Raw genomic sequence first — 27,087 nt, 5'->3', positions numbered from 1 at the left:
TATCCTCATTGATCTACATAATTCAAGTTGTACTACTGTTATTTAATTTTCTTTTTCTTAGGATTTTCATTTTAGAAACTTTCATAAAGATAACCTGAAACCATGTTTTTTTTTTAGATTAATTACTTCAGCACTTGTAATTCTAACCGTAATACTTATAAAATATGTCATCCATTCATTTATTTATTCATAAAATGAAATGATGCTATGGAAAAATAAGACTTTTGCAAAGTTGTGAAAAATTGATTGTTAAAATTACGATTTATTAACCACTAGCCAGTGATTTCAGGCGACCAAGTGAAAACTTTCCTTTAATTTTGCTAATTGTCTATCTTTCTGTGGATGTACAATGAGCACTACATGAAACATTTAAATGAATAATTTTGTTATTCGTAAACTGTTAAGCAATTTTTTAGTAATTAAAACCAAGATTTACAGAAGGGTTAACTTTCTTAATGCTTAGGTAACATTTTATTTTTAACGTCTTTTAAGTTTTTCATATTAGATTTACCTATGAAAACTCCAACTACTACTATGATAAGTAGGAAGCAGTTCATTAAATTGTAGGTCTTGGATAACAGGTGTTTTTATTATAACTTATCCTGTTAGGAGAAGGTTTAATCCTTTTATTTTCTACATGTCCCTGAAATGTTTGATTTGGGTTAACACCGTGTATTATACCAAAATGTAATTTGCTGACTTTCTCAAAACATAAGGATATTTTCTTAACTTATAATTACAAAATTACATGAAGTTTTTGTTTAGATATTCGTTTTGAGACAAAATTATTTTGTTTAATGGTACATTTATGATTTTTAAATTCATATAATTTTTCATTATTTTTCAAGTAATTTAAATGTCCATGATCTTTTTTTTTAATTCTTTCTTTTTCTTTATTGATCATCAAGTAAAGAAATAAAAGACAAACAAAAAATTAAATAAACAACCGAAATAAAATGATTGTCAACATAGGTTATTCAAAGAGGATTTTAATTCAGCTTGTAGATTTATTGAACCTTTCTGTTAAAGTTCAGTACAACAAAGGAACAGTGTGAACAAGTATTTACTAGCATACTCATTTCATTACATTTATTTGCAAATACATTTTTTTGTTATTATAAAAATATTGTGTTAGATGAGAGATACCATTGTATTTTATTAAAAAGTAGGTGGTACGATTGTTTTTATAGTTTTGTATGTCAAGGCATTGTATTGTTTTTGTATTAATTTTGCTTCAGGCCTATTATAAAATGTTACAGTCTACTTGTTAATGTAGGCCTAATATCACCTATGGTTAAATAAATCGAGGTTACATTCATTTTATATAGAAGGATTAGCAATCGTTAAATTATCGGTTTATTTATAGTTGTAAGTAGAAGTTGTAAGTCAATTTGTTAATAGAATAATACATCGTAAAATTATTTATTTAACATATCACTAACTGTATAAGAAAATCTGATTACTGGTGTAAAATGCCAAACTGTCACCAGCAGTCATTTGACTTAGTGCTGGTTGTCATTTTACTATTCGTTTTAAGCTCTCAATTTCATTTGCATTGCAATTTAAATGTTACTGTTTTTACATCTTAACCTCTCTTATAACACAATCATAGAGTAAACTTTTGTTAATCAAAGTAATACATGAAAACTAAAATTGACAATTAAATAAGGGATTAAGAAAAATTTTGTTCATAGAATAAACTTAAAAAAAGTATTTTAAAAGAAGTTAAATAAAAAATTAAAAGTTAAATACTTTTTCTTCAATTCTTTTTTAAATTTAAACTTCTAATTTTGTTAAAATTAAACATGAACAACTATTAACCACAAATTCTTAATTTGGTCTGACATCAAAAAGTTAAATTTAAAGAAGAATAAACAAATGGATTATTATACTATTAGTGATTTTTTTTAAAGTCTTTTTATTTACTTACTTTTTAAAGTATATTTGTAATATTTTAGTTTTTTCTTATATGAAAAAAATTCTATAACCTAAAAAATTGGTGCTTGTATGAAAGTTATTCACAAGAAACAAAGAAGCGAGAAATTGTAGTGTAGATAAAAATTAGAAAAGCAATGCAGAGAAGTTACATGAAGAGACAGACTGCTACCAAACCTGATCTAAGATTCATTGAATTCACATATACCCTTATAAAAATCTGATGTGGACACCACATAATTTCCTTGTACACGCCTATTAAATTACATATATACATTTTCTTTAAATGAAAAGTTCATAAAAATTTTATTTCATTAATAACTTCTGATATTTTTTTTTAATATTTATCGTAAAAAATTTACAATTTATCATAAAAATCTTTTTACAATTAAAGGTTAATAATTATTCATAAATCAATATATTTAAATTAAAAAAAGGAAATGAAGTCGCATTTGAATTGATGTGCCTTCCCCTTGTAAGATCAAAATATTTCATTAATTAAAATTTTATTTGGCTATGACTGGAACCAATGAAAATAAGTTCTACTTATGATATATCATTGAAAACCTTTCAATGAGGGCTTATTACTGCAGTTAAGAAAAAGTTTAAAATCCAAATGTTTTTGGATTTTGGGCTTTTTTGAACACTTTTGGTCCAGATGATTACAGTTAAAAGGGGAGGTGTACAACTAAATGCTACAACAGTCCTAAATCCAATATTTCAACATTCTATGGCTAATCATTTTTAAGTTATGCAAGATAAATATGTAAGTACGTATGCTTAGATGTCGCATCGAAATTAGTCAAAATGGATTCAGGGATGGTCAAAATGGATAATCTGAAAAACTAAATTTTTTGCGATTACAATACTTCCTTTGCTTCGTACAAGGAAGTAAAAATATATTCATATAAAAATAAAGCCAGTAGAGTTTTTCTAATCTAATTTTTATATTTTGGATAAGTTAACTCAAATATTTTAATAAATTTTCTTTAGTGTATAAATAAAATAATTTGAATATTAGAATGTCATTAGACTGTAATTATCTCACTTACGAATCCAATAGATCTTTAATCATTTGCGGTTTTATTCTATACTAATTTTAGTTAATATATATATATATGGTAACTTTTTTTTACTTATTAATAAACATTTGTTACTGTTGGTTTATTTTATTTATTTTTTTTTATTGATCTTTCACAATAAAGAAATTAAATCCTGCTTTGAAGTTTTTAGATGTTGACCAAAAATAAAACAGTTATAAATAAAAGGTTTAGTTAAATTTTCCTGAATTAACTTTCCAATTATTATTACTATTCTCTCAATTATGAAATCATTTCTGACAAAGTTATTATCTCTAACTTCTACTTACACTTATTTGCTAAGTTAATATAATTTATTTATCTTGTGTTTTGGTGGTTTTATGGCATGTTTTATTTTGATGATTATTAGAAAATTTTAATTTTTGTGGCTGCTTTGAGGTGAACCCAACAGCCAATTGCGGCCATTTGTGTATTTTTGTAATCCTCTAACGATGCTCAATCCAAATTTGAAATCAAAATCAAAATCTGAGATAAAAAGTGTTAACACACATACACACATAAATATTGCATTTAGTAACAAACAGTTAGCTGAAAATTTAATTTTACTTTACTTTACTTTTGCTTCAATATATTGAAGCATTCTGTATTATATTTGTTTTAGATTAAGTTATCAAATTAAAATTGTCCAAAGTCTGTTTTTCTTTTGTTGTAATATATAATTAACAAGTTCTTTAGAACTTCGCCAATAAGAGTCCACAGAACTGGATGGCACGGTGAAGTCAACGAACTATGTTTACAGTTCTAAAACATGACCTAATAAAAAAGTGAATTGAAAATAGGGGGAAAAATAAGCATGAAAACATTATATTTCAGTTCAGTTAGATTTCTAATAAAGAAAGAATACTTACAAAAAATACGAAAATCGAATTGTATTTGTATCGAAAACTATGAAATTGAATTTTGTTAGATGATTTTTCTTCCATTTGATGAACCTCACGACACAAATATGTCAGTTTTTTCTCAAAAAGGTGGGTTTAAGAATTGCACTTCTAGGTGTTAGTACTAGGTAGCATACAAAAACTTGATAATGTACTTGAAATAATAGCATTTAAAAGAAAATATACTACTGCTTGTTTTAATAGTAAATGCTCTTATGTAAATGAAAGTTCTGAAGATGGAACATTTTTTAATTCACATCATTTCATTAAAAAAAAAAATAAAACTATTAGTTTACAAGAGATTACAGCTGCTAATAAAACACAAAAAACACGAACAGTAGGATAGTGCTACAAATGTGGCAACAAAGATTTGTTACATAAAACAGAAATAAATTCGATTGGTAAAATTTTTATTCTACTGTTAGAACTATTTGAACTAATTGATGGAGAAATAAAAAAAAGTTCAATTAATAGTTATATAAAACGTGTGTCCACGGATAGGATAAAAATTGAGGATTACACTTGCAAAGTAATAAGTGCAATATTACATCAAGGATCTTCGATTCATGAAAGTTATTATGCAACTTTTATTAAAAAAGGAAAAGTATGGTACAAAAAGAATGATGTGATTATCAACAAAAAAAATTGGCCAAGAAATCCAAAAAATGTATATTTGTTTTAGAAAGGCAATAAATTTTAATTATAAATCCATAAGATAACAATCAGTAATTCATAAAAAAAAATAAAAGAATAATCTAACAAAATGCAGTGATATTGTGAAAAATTACAATGAAATTGTAAACCGTATGGGAAAAGTCACGCAGATATCATTTCTTCTCCTCAAAAAACAAAAACCTCTAATATAAATAAAACTGTTTTTAACAAAGTGGTATTGGTATCAAAAAAGGTAAATCACTACATTTCTATTATCAAAATCTGTTATTAATTTAGAATTTTGTTAAAAAAAAAATACACGTTAAATATATGTAACAGACAATAAATATACAATCAATAATTGATAATAAACAATGTTTTAAGTGTTCCATATAATAAGAAAAAAAATAGAAAAATTTGTTACAAAACTCTTACCAGCCCAATTTCATTTATTACACAATGAAATTGGGCCGTTAAGAGTTTTTTTAACAAATGTTTCTATTTTTTGCTTATTATACTGAACATTTAAACATTGTTTATTATCTATTATTGTATATCTATTGTCTGTTACATATATTTTACATGTATTTTTTTAAAACAAAATTATATTAATAACAGATTTTGATAATAGAAATGTAGTGTGTTACTTTTTTTGATGTCAGTATCATTTTGTTAAAAACAAGTTTATTTATATTACAGAAATTTTTGTTTTTTGAGCAGAAGAAATGTTATCTGCAAGGCTCTTACAGTATGGTTTGCAATTCATTGTAATTTTTTTGGATATATATATATATATATATATATATATATATATATATATATATATTTATAATACACTGAGCTGTATATTTTTATTTACTTGTGACCAAAATGATTTGTAATCACCTCTGGATTTTTCTCCTCATGGTCATACTATCTAAGAGCCTTATGAAACTAGATTGTAAACAACTGTAGTTTTTGAAACATTTAGAATTGAATGATGTTATTGATTCATTTGATAATGTTGAATTTGTTCTGTGTCTCCACGATTAACTGAAGTTATTGTGCTTATGACTGATGTTAATTATATTACTAATATTCCCTTGGGTAGGGAGTTTCTCAGGTAATATTTTTTTAAGGTAGTAAGTTCTTCATAATCACATTGTATTTATTACAGTGACACGGAACTGATAGATGAATCATACAGCTTATATGGAGTGAAGCTACCTGTACCAAGGGGTCAGTTTCCTGGCCCACCTGTACACCCCACATATGATACAACCAGGTACCTTATTTGCTTCTCTACGTTGGCATGTTCTCATATCATTTAAACATATTTATGTTTAACATGTATAATTATTGCATCATTGCATATAATAACTTTTCCATAAAATGTATGAGCTATATTTTATCAAGGTATTACTTATATATATTGAGATAATTAATATTCCACAAACATTTAACCAAAAGATTTGCATGATAATTAGATTTTAAAATTTTATAAGTCATACACTAATAATACAATATTTTATTATTTTAATATTATGTCTTGTTAGGATAGAATTATTCATTTTGTTTTTTGTTTTTTTTTTTTTGTTTTTTTTAAGAAAGGGCTTGTGTCAAAGATTTTTCAGTTTAATTTGAAAAATCCTTAATATTGCTTGAAGTAATAATTATTGCTTGTATTAATAGAAATGTTTATTTAACTTTAACTGCCAAGTTTCCTTTTAATTATCGTTTAATATTTTGTCAATTTTTTTTATGTGACCAGTAATATTCATCTTGATTTCGACTCGTGTTATCATTGTCATCATCAATTTGGTGTAACATGCATGTTTATTTATGGGCATATGTTCACATTAAATACAAGTTTAAAAGGAATTATATAATTATTTTTGCTTTTGTAAGTTTTATATTGATAAACAATTTTTTTTAATGTTTAGAAGTAATTATAAACATGGTTGGTATCAAACTGCTTATAAATTAATTTTCTCTCATTATTGAGTGTACAAGTATTTTCTGTATTAAATATATATATATATATATATAAAACTTCTTTTATGTTTTTGAAACCAAATCGTGGATGAATGGTTATAAATCACCTCTAGTTGGCTAGTTATAGCAGTTGTTTTATGATGTTGCATTACTGTGGTACAATTTTTTTAAATTGGATTTGAAGGCCAAAATTAAATTCTTCAAATTGATGGTTTGATCATTGAATTTGATTTATGTCAAACTTAAATGGTTTTCTTTACTCTTGGGTAAACCAATTACATGGCATGAGACAGTAGAATAAAATTCAGTAAAAAAAATGTTGAACTACGGTAACCACCAATCGTTAAATGAGACTTACGCCATTCAGTAAAAGAAGAGTGTCACTCAGTAATTAGAGTCAGATGACTGTAGAAAGATTATTATAATTATTTATTCAGTGACAGTGAAACTAATGCATTTTTCAAACGTAATTCCTGGCTACATTTAGGTACTTGTACCACCTTTCTATCAGCATTCTTATTTGAGTAGTAAAGAATTGTGTACTTCGGTATCTAAATCGCATTATTGTATTGTGTTTCTGACCTGCTCATTGTTGCCAAACTTGGTGCAGTGTAAAAACTCTGAAAAGACCAAAAAAAAAAAAGACCTCTGATGGTGCAAAATTGAAACTGTAAGGTGGTTGCAGCAATGCCTCCCAACCCAATTTTTGGATAACTTACAGTTTTTTTTTTTAGCAGATGGGGTGAATGTATCATGCAGAAGAAGTTTTACACTTTTAAGAGAGAAACTGAATGTTTCCTCCTTGTGTCACAACAGTGATATGCTAGTTGATGCAAATAAACTGGTGATTGTATTTTGTTCTTCAATATAATTGCAATAAATTGGGCCTTTATAGTTGCAAAACACTATTCACAAATAGTTGGTAAAGTATGTTTTTTTTAAAGAATTTCTTTACCGACTGTTGTGTAGGTTGAGCTTTTTTTGTCACATCCACTCAATCCACTGAAAATTTTTACTGCTTAATACACTTTTTATCATATTGTTTTAACATCTGGTAGAGAATTTCAGCTGGTTTCACATCTTCAGAAAATAAAAATCTTATCATAGCACACTGTTCTTACACAATACTCATTTCAAGTAGAGCCGACATTTTAACAGACAGTTTCAGTTTATTTTATTAAATAATTTTTCTGCTTTTTGCCATTTTTCTCTAATTATAAAACGCCCCTTATGTATGATGCTGCTTGTGAACTTTCCAGATGTTGTGAAGCCATCAAGTTTTAAGGACTTATTATTGGTGGTCCTTCCAGACCCTCATCATTTATGATGGGAATATATTATTATAGATGATTTCAGGATAGCTTCTCAATGATAATTTGAACCATGAAAGCCAGTTTTGTAGGTTAAAAAAAGATTTTAATTAAAATCAAAACAAAAGAAAAACTATATTTGAATAATATGCATTACAACAATACAGTGCCATATGAATGTATTAAAATAATTTACTTAAAATAAAGATTCTGAATTTTGTATGTACAAGGTTTGTTTCGAAAAATAACCAAACATTTTTAATTACCTGCCAATGGAGATATTTAGTGATGTGCGGTTGGCAGCATTGTGTTCTACAAAACCTTTTCTGTAACCACATGTTCTTGGATTTTTGATATCTCATTTAGTTTTCATGTTATTATTATTTGAGTGCGATTTTTGTAATGTGTGTTTTCAGGAGCAACATAAAGTTTTGCATGAAACTGGGGAAAAATTTCACACAAACTTTTCAAGTTTTGAAATAAGCTTACAGAGATGATGCTCTGGATTGTATGCAATGCTGTGAATTGTTTTCACGTTTTTTAAGTGGTCGTCAGTCAATTGAAGATGTCCCTTGACCAAGAAGGCCTTCGACTTCAATTGATGACACACACGTACAGAAAATCAATAATCCTGTGCATGCAAATCGCCAATTGACTGTCAGAGAACTTGTAGAAAGGGTTAGCATCTTGATTGGATCATCCCATGACATTTTAACTGAAAAATTGAACATGCATAGAGTTGCAACAAAGATTGTTTTTCGTTTGTGACCGAACAGCAGAAAGAACATTGAGTGGAAAATTGCTGGCAACTCCTTGAACGAGCTGATGATAATGAAACATTCATGTAAAGGATCATAACTAGAGACAAAACTGGGTTTACGGCTACGACATCAAGACAAAAGTTCAATCATCAAAAAATTGCACATTACAAAAATTACTAACATTTAGTACTAATACTTAAACATGTAACACTTAAGTAACAATAACGCAAAACCTCCAAGAAAATGTGGTTGTAGAGGAGGTTATGTGGGACACATTGCTGCTAACAAATCACTAAATATCTCCGTTGGCACATAATTAAAATAGTTTGGTTTACTTTTTGAACAGACCTTGTACATTAATCGATAAATATTGTTAGAATACTATTGATTTGGATAGCGAATCAGTGTTCCTTAATGAATTTACTTTGTTGTAAGCCGTAGATTCTAAAACAAAATCTACAATTACTTGAAGGAAAATCTTATTTTAATTTAAGTAGAAAAGTTTTATACATTAAATAACACATTTTGGTCTAAACTGAATCAGTTTAATTTGAATTTCAGTATAAGTTTGTGTATCAGATATTTGTAATTTAATTATGGATATCAATATAAGAAGTGGGCATCTAAATTCTGAAATATAAATGATTGATTCTGTATAATAATGGTACATATTAAATTATTCGAATAAATTTTTTTTTTAAATTTCTTCTTTTGCATGTCAGTACAAATTACTGAAAACATTTTCAACCGGTTTTGATCTTACTATGAATGAAATTATTGCGGTGCATGTATAATTATACTAACATGAAAGGCTGTATTGAGAAGCATGAAGGGCAGCACTTATTTTTAAATACAGATCTTATTTGTAGAATGTGTTATCTACCTTGTATGTTGTTGCAACTTTTCATTTCATTTGTGAATGTTATATTGTTGGCATCATTTATTTGCAAAAAACTTACTTAAACTGTTTGCAAAAACGAGCTAGTAGATCGATTAGTGTTTGCTACTCAGTTGTATGACAGCTCTTTATTAAAATTATTAATTATGTATTCTTCAATCTTTATTCAGTTAATAACGTTCAAAACGTTTTGGTAGGCATCATTTAGTAAAGTATATAAGTTACTGTTATGTGATATTAGTTGTTTCATAGAATAATAGAGATTACTCCATTAAAGTATGTAACTTACAGTTCTTTAAAAATTTTGATAATTTTGTTTACTTTAATTATTCTATAAAATGGTTTTGTTTTTTTTTTTATATAGATCCCTATTTTGTGTAGGCCATGGTATCCAACTTGAAAAAGATCGACACAAGTGAGTTCTATGAAATAAACCATTATTAAATACGATTAGGAAATATTATAATCAATATATTTAAATATTAAGTTCATCACTATTCATTTTTACTTTCTGGTTATTTAATTATACTACACAGCTGTTTAATGTACTATATAAGGGAAATTATGATAATCAAGTCAAATTTTGCATGTCAGGGTTTTTTTAGATCTTGATGTTTCATGACTCCCTTATAACAGAAATAAAAACAGTAGTAATTTTAACATTAAAAAATTATGAAAGGATATATGTATGTATATTGATCTGTTTTTTGCTTGATATCTCCAGATTGAGTAAACCAATTTGAATGAAAGCATGATGATTTCTGTTTGTGGGGTATTGGTGCATTCAGTTTTGGTCAAGGGACAGGGAGATATGGGATCTAGAGGTCTGTAAAGTTTTATTCAAAGGGTAGGTAAATTTTTTTGTATAATTTAATGTCCCTTAAATAGCTAAAATATTTTCTAATGGTGTTTGATCTTATTCAACCCCCTCCTCAAAAAAAATAGAGGGCAGAAAACACATTTTTTTATTACACTTTTACATTTTTAAATTATTTACTGTACTTTTAAATTTAATGTTTTTGATTACTAGCAGCAGGACTGTTTGTAAAGTTGGTAAACTAGACTATTTAAGTCTAAATCCCTCACTTTCCCTCATTGATATATTGCGGTTCTGATTCATATAAGGAAAATAGAATAAATATCCAGCTGTACAACTCCTTGTCAGTTTTTTAGCAGATTCCCAAAAGATTTAGAAATCACTGCGCTCAGTGTTTATACACATGTATGTACGATTGAGATTTTTTCATCTGCTCTTTTAATGCAAATTGTAACCAATTTTGATGAAACTTGGTGGGATAATGTAAACCTACTGGAAATTGAGCCCTACAGATTTTCAAAGGAATGGGTTCACAGGAACCAGAGTTAGAGCAAAAAAACAGGGTTTTTGGATACATTTTCAGCTTTTTTTAATTCTACTATTATGCACTATTAAATCATTCACTTAGCCCAATGAATAGTTTAATAAAAACTACATTTCCAAAGCATACATTCAATATTAAGATAATTATGTTAAAATGTATAATAAACATTATTTTTAAAATTAAAACAATAATAATACAGACAAAAAACCAAATAAATTAGCTTAATACTTAAAATAAAACAAAAAGAAGTAAAAAAAAAGTTTTAGAAAAAGCTTTGGTAAATAGTACTTTCAATAAAACTGTGTGTGCTACTAGCTAGCATATTTGATGTATGCTTAAATGGAGCTGTAGCTTTCATGCAAGCATTAGTTTTATTACATTATTTTATTCAGTGGTTGCAGATAATGGAGAAGATTGGTCCAGTTATTTTGGAGATTTTTGAGCCTTAAATTGAACGTAACTCAAGAACGACTCAACTAATCTTATTCAAATTTTCACATGCACAACTTCAGATAATGTATTACAGCATATTAAATGTCAATGAAGTTGATTTAGTTTTTTGGAGATTTTTGAGCCACAAAATTTTATACACTATTCTTATACATGAGGAGTAAAAAAATACCATTCATTTAGTTGGAGGCTATGTATATACCATTCACTTAAATTAGGGTTTATATAAATACTGTAACACTACTATAAAACAGCTACTACTATAATACTATAAAACTGTACTTAAATATGTACAGCTTCCTTATATATACCCCAATATAAGTAAATAGTTTTTTTTGTTCTCTTCTTACCTCAAAACATTAAAAAAAGTCCCTTTTCACTTTCCACTCCCACCATACTACCAAAAGTAATATCCTGTACTATTCTTCCAGAAGTCTGTAAAAAAAAAAGACCACAATTACATTAAAAAAAAAAAAGCTTTTATTTTGTATTTTAGTTTTGCAATAATCCAAAATGTGATTTGGTATGATGGAAAGGGGTTGGTGTCCAAAAAATCAGTTTTGAAGTTTTAATTGTTTTGAATACATAATACAAATATAACATGGAAAAAAACGCTGAAAGCAATATTATTTTCAAAATCATTACAACATTGCAACATCCTTTCTTTCTTAATTAAAACTGGAAATCTGCCCTTCTGACGCACTTATTGCAACGAGTTTAGTATTGTATTTGTTAATTAAAACTATTCTTGTAAGATAATCTGATATAACAGTGGTGCTCTTAGCTAACTAAAATTTGATTTAGTTAAATTACATTTTCTTTTGGTTTGGAGCATTCTCTTTAGATTTTTTTTTAATGTATTTCCTTGGTTCTATATTTGGACTCAATTTATCACTCAGATATTTATTTAGTTGTTTCAAAAATCACTCATAATTTATTACTTTTTTCATAGTCTTATAAATCTAGATTAGTTTTAGTTGCCAACAAGTTAAATTGCCATTCAGTTGCCTCCAAGTACGACTGTTAATAAGTAATAGAAATATTGAAATTTTGGTTGTGATTTTCTTTTCTCTCTCCCATTAGCATAACTTAATAATATTTATTATTATATTTCTATTTACTGCATAATTGTACTTTAGTTTATTTTTCTTTAACGTTTTAACAATTAGGCTTTTAATTTTATTTTTGTGTTATATGTTGTACAGTTACTTTGCACCTACTTTGACAATATTCTACATTGTTTTTCTATTGTACTCTGCAGAATCGCATGATTTATGCCGTGCAACATTTCTGACTGAATTGCTTTCATTATTCCACACTCACAACTACACATCCCCTTTTAAAACTAAACCGATTCAATTTTTTATGGTAATGCATGAAAATTTTTAAAGATCTAGAATGCTTAATTTGCTTGGATCTGTTCACATATCCTTGTGCAGATTTTTTGTTTGTAATATGAGTTAGATTGCTCAAAATACTAACTTAATGTCACAGCTTGATTGCCACAATTATTATGGGTATAATATTAAAAAGTAGTCATTAAAGAAATAAATTTTAAATGAATCATTTACTAAATAAATGGAAATGTGTTTTTATAAATTCATTTTTGAGAAAAATAACTCTGAAAAGACCTCTTGGAAGATCATTTTTCTAATCCTTTATCAGTGTGGTTGATAAAGCTGATCACTGATAAAGGAGCTGCACAGTAACTCCGACAAAGGAGATAACTCCATAGTAACTCCAAAAAGATCTTCTGAAACACTTTTTTCAAGTATTTAGAAAGTAAGTCCTTTTTTATTGCTTATTATTATTATTTTATTCCAATTACTATTGCTTATTGTAGCTTAATATTTTATTATTTCTAAAAGTATCATAATTTTTAAATTAAAATTTTATTAAGAACTCTATTCGTAATTTTTGTTCTATTTATCTCTATTCTTTGTTAATAAAAATTAACAGAAAATTATTTTATAATAAAATAAAACTTAATATATCTTTATTTGTATTAATATGTTTTTGCTTTTTATGTTGTTCAGTATATTTTCTAGTATATATTTATAAATATATATGTTAAACATGTTGAAATGACTGTCTGATTTTTATACTTACTTGTATATTATTTATTTTCCACTAAGAGAGTATGAGTGAAGTGATAAATTGTTTACAACAGCTTAATTACTGTTGTGAAATGAATATCATTATATTTACTATATTGGTAGAAAATAATATAAAATTAATATAGACATCATTAATACAAATTTTTACATAAAATTATATTTTTTTTTTAGTGAGATAGTGTAAAGTTTCAACTTATTCCCATTAATGATGAGCATGTTTTGCATACATAATCCTCTGCCCGAAATTATTTTTTTTTTTCAAAATATACATACTGTAATAAAAATAAAATAGTTACTATTTTTATCTGTTTTCAACTAATTTAATAAATATATATTTGTATGTATTTATGTAGTTGCATTTGATCTTTTGTGTATTTAGAATGAAAATACTTTGTACTATGGTGAATTAGTCATCATTTTAAGGAATCCTTTGCAATTGCTGTGGTATTTTTTAAAGAAAAGTTCTAAGGGCAAAGTTAAGTCAATTTTACTTTGATAATGTACATTCTTTAAAAATGTGATTATGTTAAAATTATAAGCTAAATATTAAAAACTTTTCTTTGTTGAAAGATATTCATATGATATTCCCCCAGCTAGCAGATTTATTACAACATTCCAGTCCTGGATTTTTTACTGCTCCACTCCTAGAGCTTCTTCGTTAACAATTCTACTCTTTTAACACTGTCTATCAGTTAAAATCTCCTTCTCCTTTTTTCTCTTTCCTACATTGTATCCTCAATGATTTTTATTATCTGTTTTTTTCTGAATATATGCCCAAAATATTTTCCTTCTCCTTTGGACTGTATATAAAACTATTCTACTTAATCGTCTTTAGTACAGTTTATTTTTCTGTTCAGTTATTTTATTCTCACCTTCTGTCAAACATACATTTTAAAACCATCAATATTCTCCTTAACTCTTTCCTTCAAGGAACATGTTTTATAGCAGTGTAACAGAACTCTTCTTCAACTCCAGATTTTATATTGCTATGAAGTATACTATTCTTGGTAGACTTCCTTTCGCATAGCTTTTCTTGTTTTCATCTCTACTTCCCTCCAACAATTCTTTATGAAAGCGATCAGAGTTCAAAATATTATTAATTTTTTACCATATCCTAAATACAAGAGGCGTCTTGAAAGTAAAGATTGTTTAATTATTAAAAAATGTTACAAGTAAACATCTATTCAGTAAAACTGTATACTTCAGCTGTTTATCCATAAAACTGCTGCTGACATTGAAGTATTTTTATTTTTCATTGAAGTATTTTTAAAGTAGTTGTATTATACTTCTTTGCTACCTGTTTATTCGACCGCTGCTTGACAACTTTTAAATTTATGAATTGTCTGCCCTCCAAAAACTTTTCAACCATTCGACCAGGTTGGAGTTGTTTGGAACTAATCTAATTTGTGTGGTAGGTGACTGAATGTGCTCATCTGAATTATTCTAGTCAACAATGTGTCAAACCCAAAAAATATGGGGATATATATTAATGTACAAAAATACATAGCTACTTGTCAGCAATGTTTGTAAACAATTTATATACTAGCAAAACACCTCCATTTTATTCCAGTTTGGTTTATCTTGAAAATGTATAATTTTCATCACCAGCAATAATAGTTAATAAAATCTTTGAAGTGAATTCTCCTGATGAGTGTGTCATCATAATATACAATTGTTATCTTGAAATTACATTTTGGAATAAATGTAGATAGGCTATATATAAAAAAAATACTGTTTGTTTAATTTTAAAATTAATTTTATTACAGGTTTTATCAAAACTTTGTATTGATTTTTCCCCCAAAAAATTTTTTTTTTCCTCTGATTTTTAACATTCTCCTTTAGCACCACATTTCAAAAGCTTCTGATTTTTTGTTTTCCAGTACCCTGATTGTCCAAGTTTCACTTCCATATAAAGCTTTGCCCTAAACATATACTTTCAAAAATGTTTTCCTGATGTTTTAAATTAATTTTTGATGTAAACAAAAAATATTTCTGCCTGAAAGCTCATGTCGCTTATACTATTCGGCATTTTATGTTGTTCCTGCTTCGTCCAATTTTAGTAATTTTACTTCCCAAATAAAATTCTTCTACCTCCGTAGTCTTTTCTCTTCCTATTTTTATATTCATTGGTCCTTCTTCTTTATTTCTACAATATTTTGTTATTTAACAATTGATCTTGTTTACTTTAATGCAGTAGTTCTTGCATAGGACTTTATCCATGCCATTCATTGTTTCTTCTAAATCTTTTTTACTTTCAGCTAGAATTACTATATCGACAGCAAATCGTAGCATCTTTATCTTTTCACGTTGCACTGTTAATCCGGATCTAAACTGTTCTTTAACATCATAAACTGCTAGTTCTATGTAAAGATTTAAAAAATAGGAGGGAGAGGGAACATCCTTGTCTGACTCCCTTTTTTAATACTGCTTCTTTCTTACACTATTTGATTATTACTGTTGCAGCAACAGTTTTGGTTTATTTAATTTAAATAAACTAAAATAAATTCTCAATTAAAAATATTCATTGTTAGTTTTAATTGATAATCATCTGTAGATGCTAATAGTAAACTAAAACTTCACTACATGGCAAGATAGCCAAATTTTTATAAGAATGATAAATTTTTCTATCAGATTCTTTTGATAATTATGCTGATTCTTTAGGTTTGCTAATAATGGACTACCGAGAAACTATTTACACAGTGATAGTACTGTTATACTTTTCAAGATTTGTTTTTATTCTGGATTTATTTGAATTATAAATGGGATTGAAAAGGAGAATATTTCAGTTGGCCTACTGATAATCAACCCACAAACATACCAAATAACAACCAGGCACAATTGCTGAATGCACCTACTCTGGCGGAAAAGCATCAAACAGGACCCTAGCGACCCAGACTACTGTTCTATACCAAACATCCTTACAGTCCTTTAAGCACCAAAAACCTTAAAAATTTTTCAATAATGCATTACTCATCACTAACTTTTCAGTTAGCCTGCAGATCCAGACTCGAACCAATACTCTCAAGCTCTCTGACCACCTCTTCATGCCTAAACTCATATTTTGAGTAGATGTACAGCACATGATATGCACCATCCAGTACTAAGCATTGATGACACTGACCCACATCAGTCAAGCCAAATTGAGCCAGCTTGTCCCGAAATGCACCATGCCCCAAAAAGAACTGAGCCACATACCGGTTCGGGGAAATCCACGAGGCGACTCTCAACACCCTTATGTCTGGAAAGATACTGTGCGTATACCTCCCATCTGCCATCTCATCTCACCTGTTCTGTCAAATACCAAAAACTTCCTCCATTTCCTGAACACGCTGTGCAGTCAGTTCACCCGACTTCTTCATAGGGTAACATAACTGACGTTTCAACATAATGATCGATTTAACACCTGCAATAATTAGAACTGCCTCATGAGAAATAGTCCTCCATCACAGTAAGTAACAGGAGACGCTGTACCCTCAAAATTATATCACAGTAGCTTTTATACCTCATTCTGTTTGTCCAAACAGGTGCTATGTTAACCATAATTGCCTTGCATACACCTTTATACAAAGTTTTCATTGTTTTAAAATTTAGACCTCAGTCGGGTTGGACCATACAAATGTCGAAGAAGACATCACATACGTTCTTACAACACAAAACATTCATACGTTCTTAGCAACACTCTGAAAGTGCCTCTTAATTCTGAAATTCTCATCAAGAAGTACACTCAAATACCATTGCCACAAGAAATAAAAAATAGGATGGCTGGTCATTGAAACATTTGCATGTTGCGTAGTGACCAAACATCCCTTCAGCATCATCATGGTGCTGAGGGCTAAATACCATTTTGTGTTGATTGCTCCACATCTCTAGTACTCTATAAGCTTAGTTGCCTGGAAATTAACCTCATTCTACAAGTCTCCTTGACCAGCGGAAGCCCATCATCGGTATAAGCAATGACACCATATCCGCTGGGCAACCTCAACCGCATGAGAGAGTTAATCCGCAATCCAAAGCAGAGGGCTCTGCACACTGCCTTGGGGACACCATTTGGACAGCATCTTACTTACCTCAATGCCACCATCATGAAGCACAACATATATCGGTTACAAAAGTAACTTTGTAGCAACCCTTTGATCACACGTACATGCCCGCTGTTGTAATTGTTGCGAGGCAGAGGGCCACCACTAGTTGTTAAATGCCCCAGATATATCCAAAAATGTACCCAGGACATACGCATAGTCAAGAGTTAGTAACGATTTGTCAATCACTTTTAAAATTGCATCCTTTGTACTTTTTCCTGGTCAAAAACCATACTGGTCCTCCATCAAGAGATTTTGTGAGGCCAACCTTCCATTAATCTGCAAATACAGCATCTTCTCAAACATCTTGCCAAGCACTGGCAGAAGTGTCAGAGACCTGACCTGTATGATGAACTCACAGTAGTATCCTTGTCACCACCTTTAAACAGAAGCTTAATCACACCTCTTTTCCAACGAAGCAGAAAATAGCCTGCAAAAACATTCTATTCAGAACCTTTGTTATTTCACCCACACTTATGCCCAACGAGCGAACAAGGAACCTTATGCTCAGGACCCTTATGCCTTGCAAAACTGCAAACAACTTGTCGCACCTTATTCTCTGTAATTTCCAATGATACAATACCTGAACAAAAAGAAGTGACCTCATGCCTAACATGCAGATGATACTGACACTCACCCTCCACATCATCATATGGCAGTAAATCATTCAGCAGAGTGCACAATATTTCCATTCTATCAGTCAGTACATCTTTTGTAGGTCGAAAGAGCAGATAGAAGGACGTCTTTCTTTCATTTATGTCCCAAAACCTTGTAGACTACACCCCATGTCCCAAAACCTTGTAGACAACACCCCAGGGATCCCTATTACCCTGATCTTGCATGAAAGAATGCCAGGTATCCTTTTTAGCTGTTCAAATCCTACGAAAATACATCATTAGATTATTTTCTATACAATGACATCATGTTATTGTTTATCAAAATCCATTAGACAGTGACTTAAAAAAGATAATTCAGGAAGCGGTCAAGAATATGCTAAGGAAAAATAATTGCATAATATAGAGCCATCTTTTGTTTAACCCAGCTGGTACACTGTCAAACAACAGAAGAAATACAATTTAAACATATGTGTTAAATTAAAAGTTTGTAACATTTAATAAAATATTCTACAATGTCACAAAAAATGATCTACATTCACTGCAGAAATTTAGTGCAAAATGTACTAATATATACAGATTCTCACTTTCTAAAACAGATTATGAAAATTGGATGAATTTGATTGGCAGTACCTTCATTATTTTGGATAGAGAATCCAATTTTTTACTTTATGTTTCTTATCTTACAATTTTTAAATTAAATGTGCTATTGGTACTGCTATTTAAAATTGTTGGCTTCCTGAAGCCTCCCAAGAGGGAACAATTCCACATATAATGGCAAAAGGTTGAGTGATTGATTTATTGAATACACTGCAAAGTTTTTTACCTATATCTGAAATAGCTTCATTGTTAAACAAGGGTTCCAATACTTTTCTCTCACGCTATACAAATAGTTTTATACAGCTTTATAATATAATGCATGATAATATAATATTTATACATAGTATATATAATACATTTATTAGATAAATATATTTATATACCTTTACAATAGATTCTGTTAAAAATTAATGTATGATGATGCAAGAATTTGATTTGATTTGTGCAGACTTAGGGTTGAACATATGGAACGACAATTGGCCAACTTGACTGGACTTGTTCAGAAAGCGTTAACTCAAGCACCAACACCAACTCCTCGTGAATTTTTACAAGTTCCTCCTGGTAGTGGTCCAAACTACAGAAATGGTAAGTCACTTTTTAAAAGATCAATAGTCGGTTGCAGATTACAGAATGTATAATTTGGTATCTCACTTTTATTAAAGTAAACTTATTATGTATGATATTAAAAAGATATATTTTATTTTATTTTAGTCAGATAGATACCTTATTCTCTAATCATCTACCAATTATTTGACTGTTTATTTTTTGTCATTATTTAGAAAAATGGGTGAAATTTTTCCAAGATGATTATTATTATTATTAATTAGATTTAGGAAAATTTATAAGGATTCCACTTGGTAAGACGTAGACATAGTGTAATAGTTTTACTTTAAAGAAATGCTAAAAAGTAATTTTATTGACTCTGATGCAGTTTTAAGTTTAACATTTATTTTCTTCAGAATCTAATTTATTAAATTTTATTAGTAAAGAAAGTTATAATTTTAATAAATATATATCAGAGGAATATTAAAATAACATTTTTCTGTGTAGGATATGTTTCTACCAATCAAAAGTTAGTTTGTTTTTTTACTATAATTATAATTGTTATTATTAATATAGAATTCACTATGGCATTGTAGATCTTTTAAAAATTTTTTTATATTATTTAATTCTGGTCTGTGTAAATGAATACATGCAATTTATTATCATGTACGTTTAATAATTCAGTGATTAAACTTAATTTTAGGTAACCTGAGAAAAAAATGTTAGTAAATAGTTGTTGTAGTAGAATGCCTTTTTATTATGGTCTTTTATAGAAATTATTTAGACAGTCTGAATTTTAAAGATAGAAATATGAAAAAAACTATTAATTTCCAACAATGATAATTACTGTAAAGAATTACTGTAAAATGGTACTAAAAGAGTTTTAGTTGGAGAAGTGAAAGTGTTTAGTTCTTTTATAAATCCTTTGTAAAATATTGATAAGGATCTGCCTATATTCTAATAACTGTTACTAGCACGTCACAGATGCGTTTTGCAGCTTCTAAGAAAGTATGTATCGATTGTATTTATTGTATTTTTCTTAATCAGTTATTTAATTTGTTTAAATTCAGTTGTAGTTATACAATTTTACGGTATTTGACTAGGTAGGAAGTTAAAATATCCCATTATGTTTTTGGTAGCCTATAATTAAATTGTACAATAAGTAATAAATGTTTAATCTGCTGTTATTCTGTAATGTTGTTGCAAGTTGTGTACATCTACGTTCTGTTTGCAGTTGCACATGACTTATGTCATCCTATACTCACATTTCTGTTTAAAAATGTAATATATGTTAATTATTCACACATTATACCATAGTATATACACTCGAAAACATGTAAATTATATATTTTATACTTTTATTTTTGTTTAATTGTGTTATTTCTACTCAATTTTTTCCTTATTGCTAAACTACGTGTAACTTCAACATTGTCATGTAAAAAAAAAAAGTTCTGTTGCACTTTCCTAAACAGTTGACGCTTAAGTAAATGTATTTCATGTATATTCTTATATGTGTTGTAGAACAGTATAAATTTAATTATTTAATTAATTTTTGTACCTTCAAGAATAAATATTTATATTTTAAAATTTCTTTTAAACTACATAACATAAATGTGATGTATGTAAACAGTAAATGAAGACAAATATCACTATTCAGTACATCATGTGAAAATTTATTCATTTTCATCAAATACAACAATATATATTTTTTCTTTTAGATTCTATTTTATCATTATTGTATTTAGGTACTTACTTAATGTGGAAGATATTTTATGGTTTTCTTTTTACACACATTACTTATGTGGTTATTCTGTTATACAGAATATTTAAATTATTTATATGAAAATAACCTTTAATAACGAAAAAAGTAAATAATTTACAGACTTGTTTGATACATAATATATGTGTAACATGTAACACTAGGTGTAATTCCTATTTCATTTTTCAATTTCATTAAGTGTTTTTATGTTGTTGTCCAATGGTTTTATTTTTGTATTGTTGAATCTATTATATTTTTTTCAGAATTTCTATCTTCAAATTCACATGTAAATTTGGGTGTTCTTTTTGCCATTAAGCATATTTCTATTTGGTGTATAGTATCCATGTTTAAAGACATATATAAATAATAAATATTAAAAATGGATTAAAAAGAGTAATAATTTAAGTAAATTATTAAATTTATTCCGTAATGTAAAGTGTATATTATATAATAATTCAGAATTAATGTTAAATGTAAATTACTAAATAGTTTGGATTCTTGCTGATTAACAACTCTTATTTAAAAAATAATGATAAAAAAAATTGTAAGGCATGTGTGTATACTTTGTACTTGGTATTGATGAACTATATAGTCTTGTAAAGGGATAAAGAAGAAAAAATTGAGAAAGCTGAAATAGATTTTAAACAGTTTCATCCAATAGACAGATAGTCAGATGAATACATGTAAGCAAGCAGCAATAAAGATTTTTAAAAAAAAATCTTAAAAATTATCTACTTAATATTTGTCATAAAAATGATACATATATTATTTTGTTTGATAATAATTTCATTTTCACAAATATTAATGCCATATGTTACTTTTCACAATTTTTATTGCCTGTACCCATAGACTTTAGATCAGTTATCTACACCGTAATTTTGTCTAATGACTAATTTAGTGTGTACCAGCCGATCAGTTCATTTAACTCCAACAAAATAAAATAAAGAGATCTCTATATTTTTATTATTATTTTTTTTTTTTTAAGTTCAAGCTAGAGAAAAATTTGCATAACATAGTAAACAGTGATATTTACCAGGTGTATAAATATGAAACCGGAATTTTTGTATAGAAAATACACATTTATTGTATGAAAATGATAAAAAATATTTTATTCAAGATATTGTCCATCGCTAGCACTACATTTTTCCCATCTCTCTAACAATTTATGAATGCCATGCCAAAAAACTGTTGTTCTTTTGAGGCAAACCAGTCATAGAACCTTGTTCATACATTTTCGTAAGAAGTGAAGCGTTGCTCAGCAACTGCGTGTCCCGTCGATGCAAATAAATAGTAGTCGGATGGAGCCAAGTCTGGTGAGTAAGCCGCATGCACAAGTATTTCCCAACTGAACGCCTCAATCGTTTCCTTGACCCGTTTTGCTGGATGTGATGGTGCATTATCGTGAAGCAAAATCACTTTGTGTTGTTTTTTTTATATTCTGTTCATTTTTCAGGCCAATGCTTGATTCAAATTGATTATATGTTGTTGGTAGCATGTTGTTCAGTATTAATGGTTTCATTTGGTTTTAGCAGCTCATAATAGATCACACCCTTCTGATCCCACCAAACACAGAGCCTTGTCTTCTTTCCATAGTGACTTTGCCTTGAAATCGATGTTACAATTTCGCCTGGAGTTACCCATGATCTTTTACGCGTAGGATTCTCAAAATATATCCAGTTTTCATCATTGTCACAATTAGATGGAGAAATGACTTTCTTTTGTACCTGCACAGCATTTTACTAGTGGTTTTTCAGTTTTCTTGCTGTCTTTCATTCAATTCATGTGGAACCCATTTTCCCATCTTCTGGATCTTTCCCAGGACTTTCAAACATATGGAGATGGCTTCTTGTGTTACATTTAATTGATCCGTGAGTTGTTGTTGCATTTGAGCAACATCCTCATCCAACAATTAATGCAATTCACTGTCTTAACTTTTTCGGTGGTCTTTCACATTCTTTGTTTCTCACGTAAAAATCACCACTTTCAAATTTTTTTTTTTTAACCACTCAAAGCACTGTGATTTACCAAGAGCATGCTACCATAAGCTTTGACAAGCATTTGAAGCGATTCTGCAGCAGTTTTCTAAATGGTAACAGAAAATCAATGCTATCTGCAAATCGTAGTTTGTAGGTACAAAACTCGACATGTTCAACGCTAATTAAAACTATGCTGTTGTATGAAACTTGTATTGTTGTGAGTTGAAAATCTTTGTCAGCTGTCAAAGAAAGAAAATGGAGTCAATGATGCGATTTGACGGTAACTACATTGACAGCTAGGGCTACCTGTGGGCAAATTCCGGTTTCATATTTACACACTTGGTAATGTTACTAGACATGTATTAACCTGAAATTTTTATATTTAAAAATCATTCAATACAGTGGATAATGTTGAAAAAATTAGTGAAATAAAGCTATAAATAATTTAATTTCTTCCAAAAACATCTCTTTTATATGAACAAATTTAATGAAAATGATATTTAAGCACTATTGTGCATAATTTTATGCTTTATACATTTTCTAGTCATAATGATGAGCTTCAAAATTACTACTTTAAGCGATAAGATTTTCTTCTGTTTTGTACATTATATTAATAAAATAAAAATGGTAATAAAACAACATATTCTTGTTATGAATTCAACGTTAGTTAAAAGTCAAGCATACCTAATAAATACAACTTGCATGACTAGCGGAAGACAAACTTTAAAACGAATTCAAGTTAATAGCATTTGTCGGCCACACTTTCTTTTCTCTCCAATTTTCATATTTTTGTCTTAGTTGCCTCATTTATGTAAAAAGTAGAGTTCTAGCAACTCCTAGAATATGCTTACAAAAAAAATTTTGTTTTAGAATAAAAGACATGAGAAATGTCCTTTCTGCCAGTTTTTACCTCCTTTAGGATAGTTCAACCTAGATTAGATGATTTACTTTTCATATAATCAGAGTGATGCACGGATACAATATGGCACAAACAAGAATTTCTTGTAAGGGATGTGTAGCACTTGCATTAATAACTTTAAATTGCAATTATTTGGGAACTATGCGCGATTTATTTTATTTAATAGCCAAAGTGATCATTTAATTTTTCTCAAGAATTAATTCACAAATCTAACAAACATATTAATTAACCTAAAAACATTAATTTTTAAAGTTATCAATGTTTATTAGTATAATTCTCATTTCTACTGACTTCTATAAAAAAGATAATACCAAAAAATATTGTCTATTGTCATTTATGTTTAAAAACAATTATGTTTTTTGGGTGTTAAAGCGTTATTTAATACTTGCTCATAATTACTAAAAATTATTCATTATTAAAATACATTTTAATAAAAATAGTGCACATTTAAACTGAACTGCTTTAATAATGCAATATTGAAGCAGCAAAAGAAAAAAGGCTGTTTTGTTTGTTCTTTTCGTATTAGAAATGAAGGCTGTTTTCACTTGTTAGTACTTAATAATGAATGTATGGATTATTACTATTTATTTCATAAACCATTCTAACATTTTGTAATATTTTAGTTTTGTTTTTCTGAAATTTCAGTTTTTCAGTGATAAATTTAGGAGACGGATCAGTATTGTAGATGTATAAACTAATTTATGTAGCTGTATTACTTTAAAAATGGAATTAAGTCTAGACACGACTTCAGTACTATATTTGGGGAAAATTGCGTAAGCTGTAGGGATATTTTATTTTTATTTGAAGAATGTGGTTTTTTTATGAAGTAGGAGAAATCAGATTGTAGATACTGCCAACAAACAGATGACAGGCAATGGAACTGATTTCTTGTACTAAACAAAAAACCAGTATTCATTTAAAAATATCATTTCTGGTTAACCATTTGATCTGCTCTAAAATGTATCCTTGGACAAATTTTTGTAAAAAAAAAATAGTACCATTTTGGAAAAATGATATTAAAATTTGGGCTGATATAAACTGAAGAAATTATAAAAGTGTTCAAGCGGCCCTGTTTAAGTTTATTTCCTGCTTTCTTTGTTTTTTCTTATCTCAGTTCTCATGTTAATGCAACTGGTAGTCTTTTCAATGTAAAAAATTGTAGTTTAATGAAATTATGAGTAATTTTTTATATTAAATATACACATTAACATAATGTGTTTAATATATTTATATTTATTAATGAAGTAATATATTTATTCCATTTTAAGAAGAAAATTCATGAAGATAGTTGCCTCTTTTTCTGTAAATTAAATAGTAGATTGAATTAAATTTAATAAAGAAATTTGATTTTTTCCTTATTTCTAACAGCAAAGAAACTAATCTTTTAAATTTATTAAAACCTCCCTTTCCATGTTAAATTCAGCACTAAAATGGCAAACTTAGAAGAGTTTCAATAGGATATACAGTTGATATTTTTGATAATTTTTCATTCTGTTCAACTTTAGACACTTTGTTTTCCAAACTTATTACAGTAATTGATTATATATATACATATTTATTTATTTATCTCTTAGAAGTACTTAGTAATAAAAATATGCCTCATTCACAATTATAATAAATTATTTTATTAGTACTATTCTCTTGCGTATTATGCAATTATAAATATAAATTATGCATATAATTTATTAAATTACATAAAATCAATACTAGTTATTTTTATATGTACTGCATGATTTATGGTAATTTAAATATACTATACGATCAATTACGCATTAGATTAAGACTACACCAATTATTAGTTTTAGTGTACAATAATAATATAGCTTATAGTCTAGGTTCAGCCAAAAAAAGGATGCTATCATTTAAAACTATTCTCCTATTCTGTTAATATTATTGTAATCACATGGTGGTGTTGTTTGTAATATACTAAACTGTTGCTTGTATAACCTAGCCTAACCTAACCTCTTTGCTTTTGTGTTTGCTTTTTCCTCTTTATAGCTAATGATGATTATGACAAACATTCCAGCTCAAGTTCAGCTTCATTGCCCGGTGAGTTTTTTTTAATTAAAATAAATTTTTCAGGATTCTTTTAAACAAAAAATATCTAAAATTTAATGTTAACTTAAAAATGATTTATTGTTAAATTCTAATCTATTGTAACTGCAGTATTCTACATTATTTTGTTTGAAGCAACAAAATTATATTCAAATTTAGTTCAATTTACAGACATTAATATTTTTAAACAATAATCTTATTTTGAATTTCAGTTGCTAATATTGCTTCTACATAAATACATTGTGCCAATGCTTTTATATTGGCTTCTTAGTTTTAAGAATACTGCTAAAAATGACATATGGTTTAATTCCTTGATTTTTAAATTATTATATATTATTTTTAGACCATATTTTTCTATCTGTATTAATTTGTTTCTTTAATGAACTTTGAGAAAAAGTCTATTAGCATATAAGTTTTATTTTATAAATATCCTATTTTATATGTTACTTATTTTTATAAAGTTTATATTTCCAGTAATAAATTTCTTTTCCACTACTGAACTGTTCTGAATTCTCTTTTAATTAATGATTACTTTTTATTAATCATATTAATAAAATTTAAAAGGATGATTGAGAGGTTATGTTTGATTTCTTTGATTGTTTTTATGTTGTATCTTTTGTTTACTAACAGATTCTAAAAAAAAGATTGATGAATTCTATACTATCACCAAAGAAGTAATTATTTGGTACCCTTGGGTGCTGTGAAAATCTAAAATGACTAATATTTTGAAATAAACAAAGAAATCCAGTGGTTATTAAGACTAATTACTTTCTAAATAAATAAAGTACTCTAACAATTAAAAAAAATAACTTTTTACTTTTGTGTTTATACATATTCCGTTTTATCAAAAAAATATACAAGTTAAATTTAAATCATGTATATTTATTCTAAATCATACATATAGACTGGTTGACAGAAGATTTATAATTTAAAAATAAAAACATTTGTTTTCATGTAAAAAATAAATAAGATAAAATCATTTTGTTTTTTTAAATTATTAAATTTTTCAAAATCCCTTACTGCTTGTTAAGTTATTCTTTTTGTATGTTACTAATAGTGTACCTACAAAATTATAATGATATGACATATTTTAGTAGACTTAAA

General features: G+C 27.8%; 1 protein-coding gene across 4 annotated transcripts in view; it reads left to right on the top strand.

The window, feature by feature from the left end:
• The window catches only part of LOC142318776 (coiled-coil domain-containing protein AGAP005037), a 1,329,051-nt gene that overhangs the window by 1,197,145 nt on the left and 104,819 nt on the right, over positions 1–27,087 (top strand). For 2 of the 4 annotated variants that reach the window (XM_075355235.1, XM_075355234.1), the window contains 4 exons: positions 5,724–5,831; positions 9,875–9,925; positions 19,180–19,316; positions 25,927–25,977. In XM_075355235.1, coding sequence (XP_075211350.1) covers positions 5,724–5,831; positions 9,875–9,925; positions 19,180–19,316; positions 25,927–25,977 — 347 coding nt within the window. The remainder of the gene's footprint in view (positions 1–5,723; positions 5,832–9,874; positions 9,926–19,179; positions 19,317–25,926; positions 25,978–27,087) is intronic. The other 2 variants (XM_075355237.1, XM_075355236.1) reach the window with 2 other exon arrangements.

Source organism: Lycorma delicatula, chromosome 2 (assembly GCF_047948215.1).
Source record: "Lycorma delicatula isolate Av1 chromosome 2, ASM4794821v1, whole genome shotgun sequence".
Classification (NCBI taxonomy): Eukaryota; Metazoa; Arthropoda; class Insecta; order Hemiptera; family Fulgoridae; genus Lycorma; species Lycorma delicatula.
This window is presented reverse-complemented; position numbering and strand designations above follow the sequence as displayed.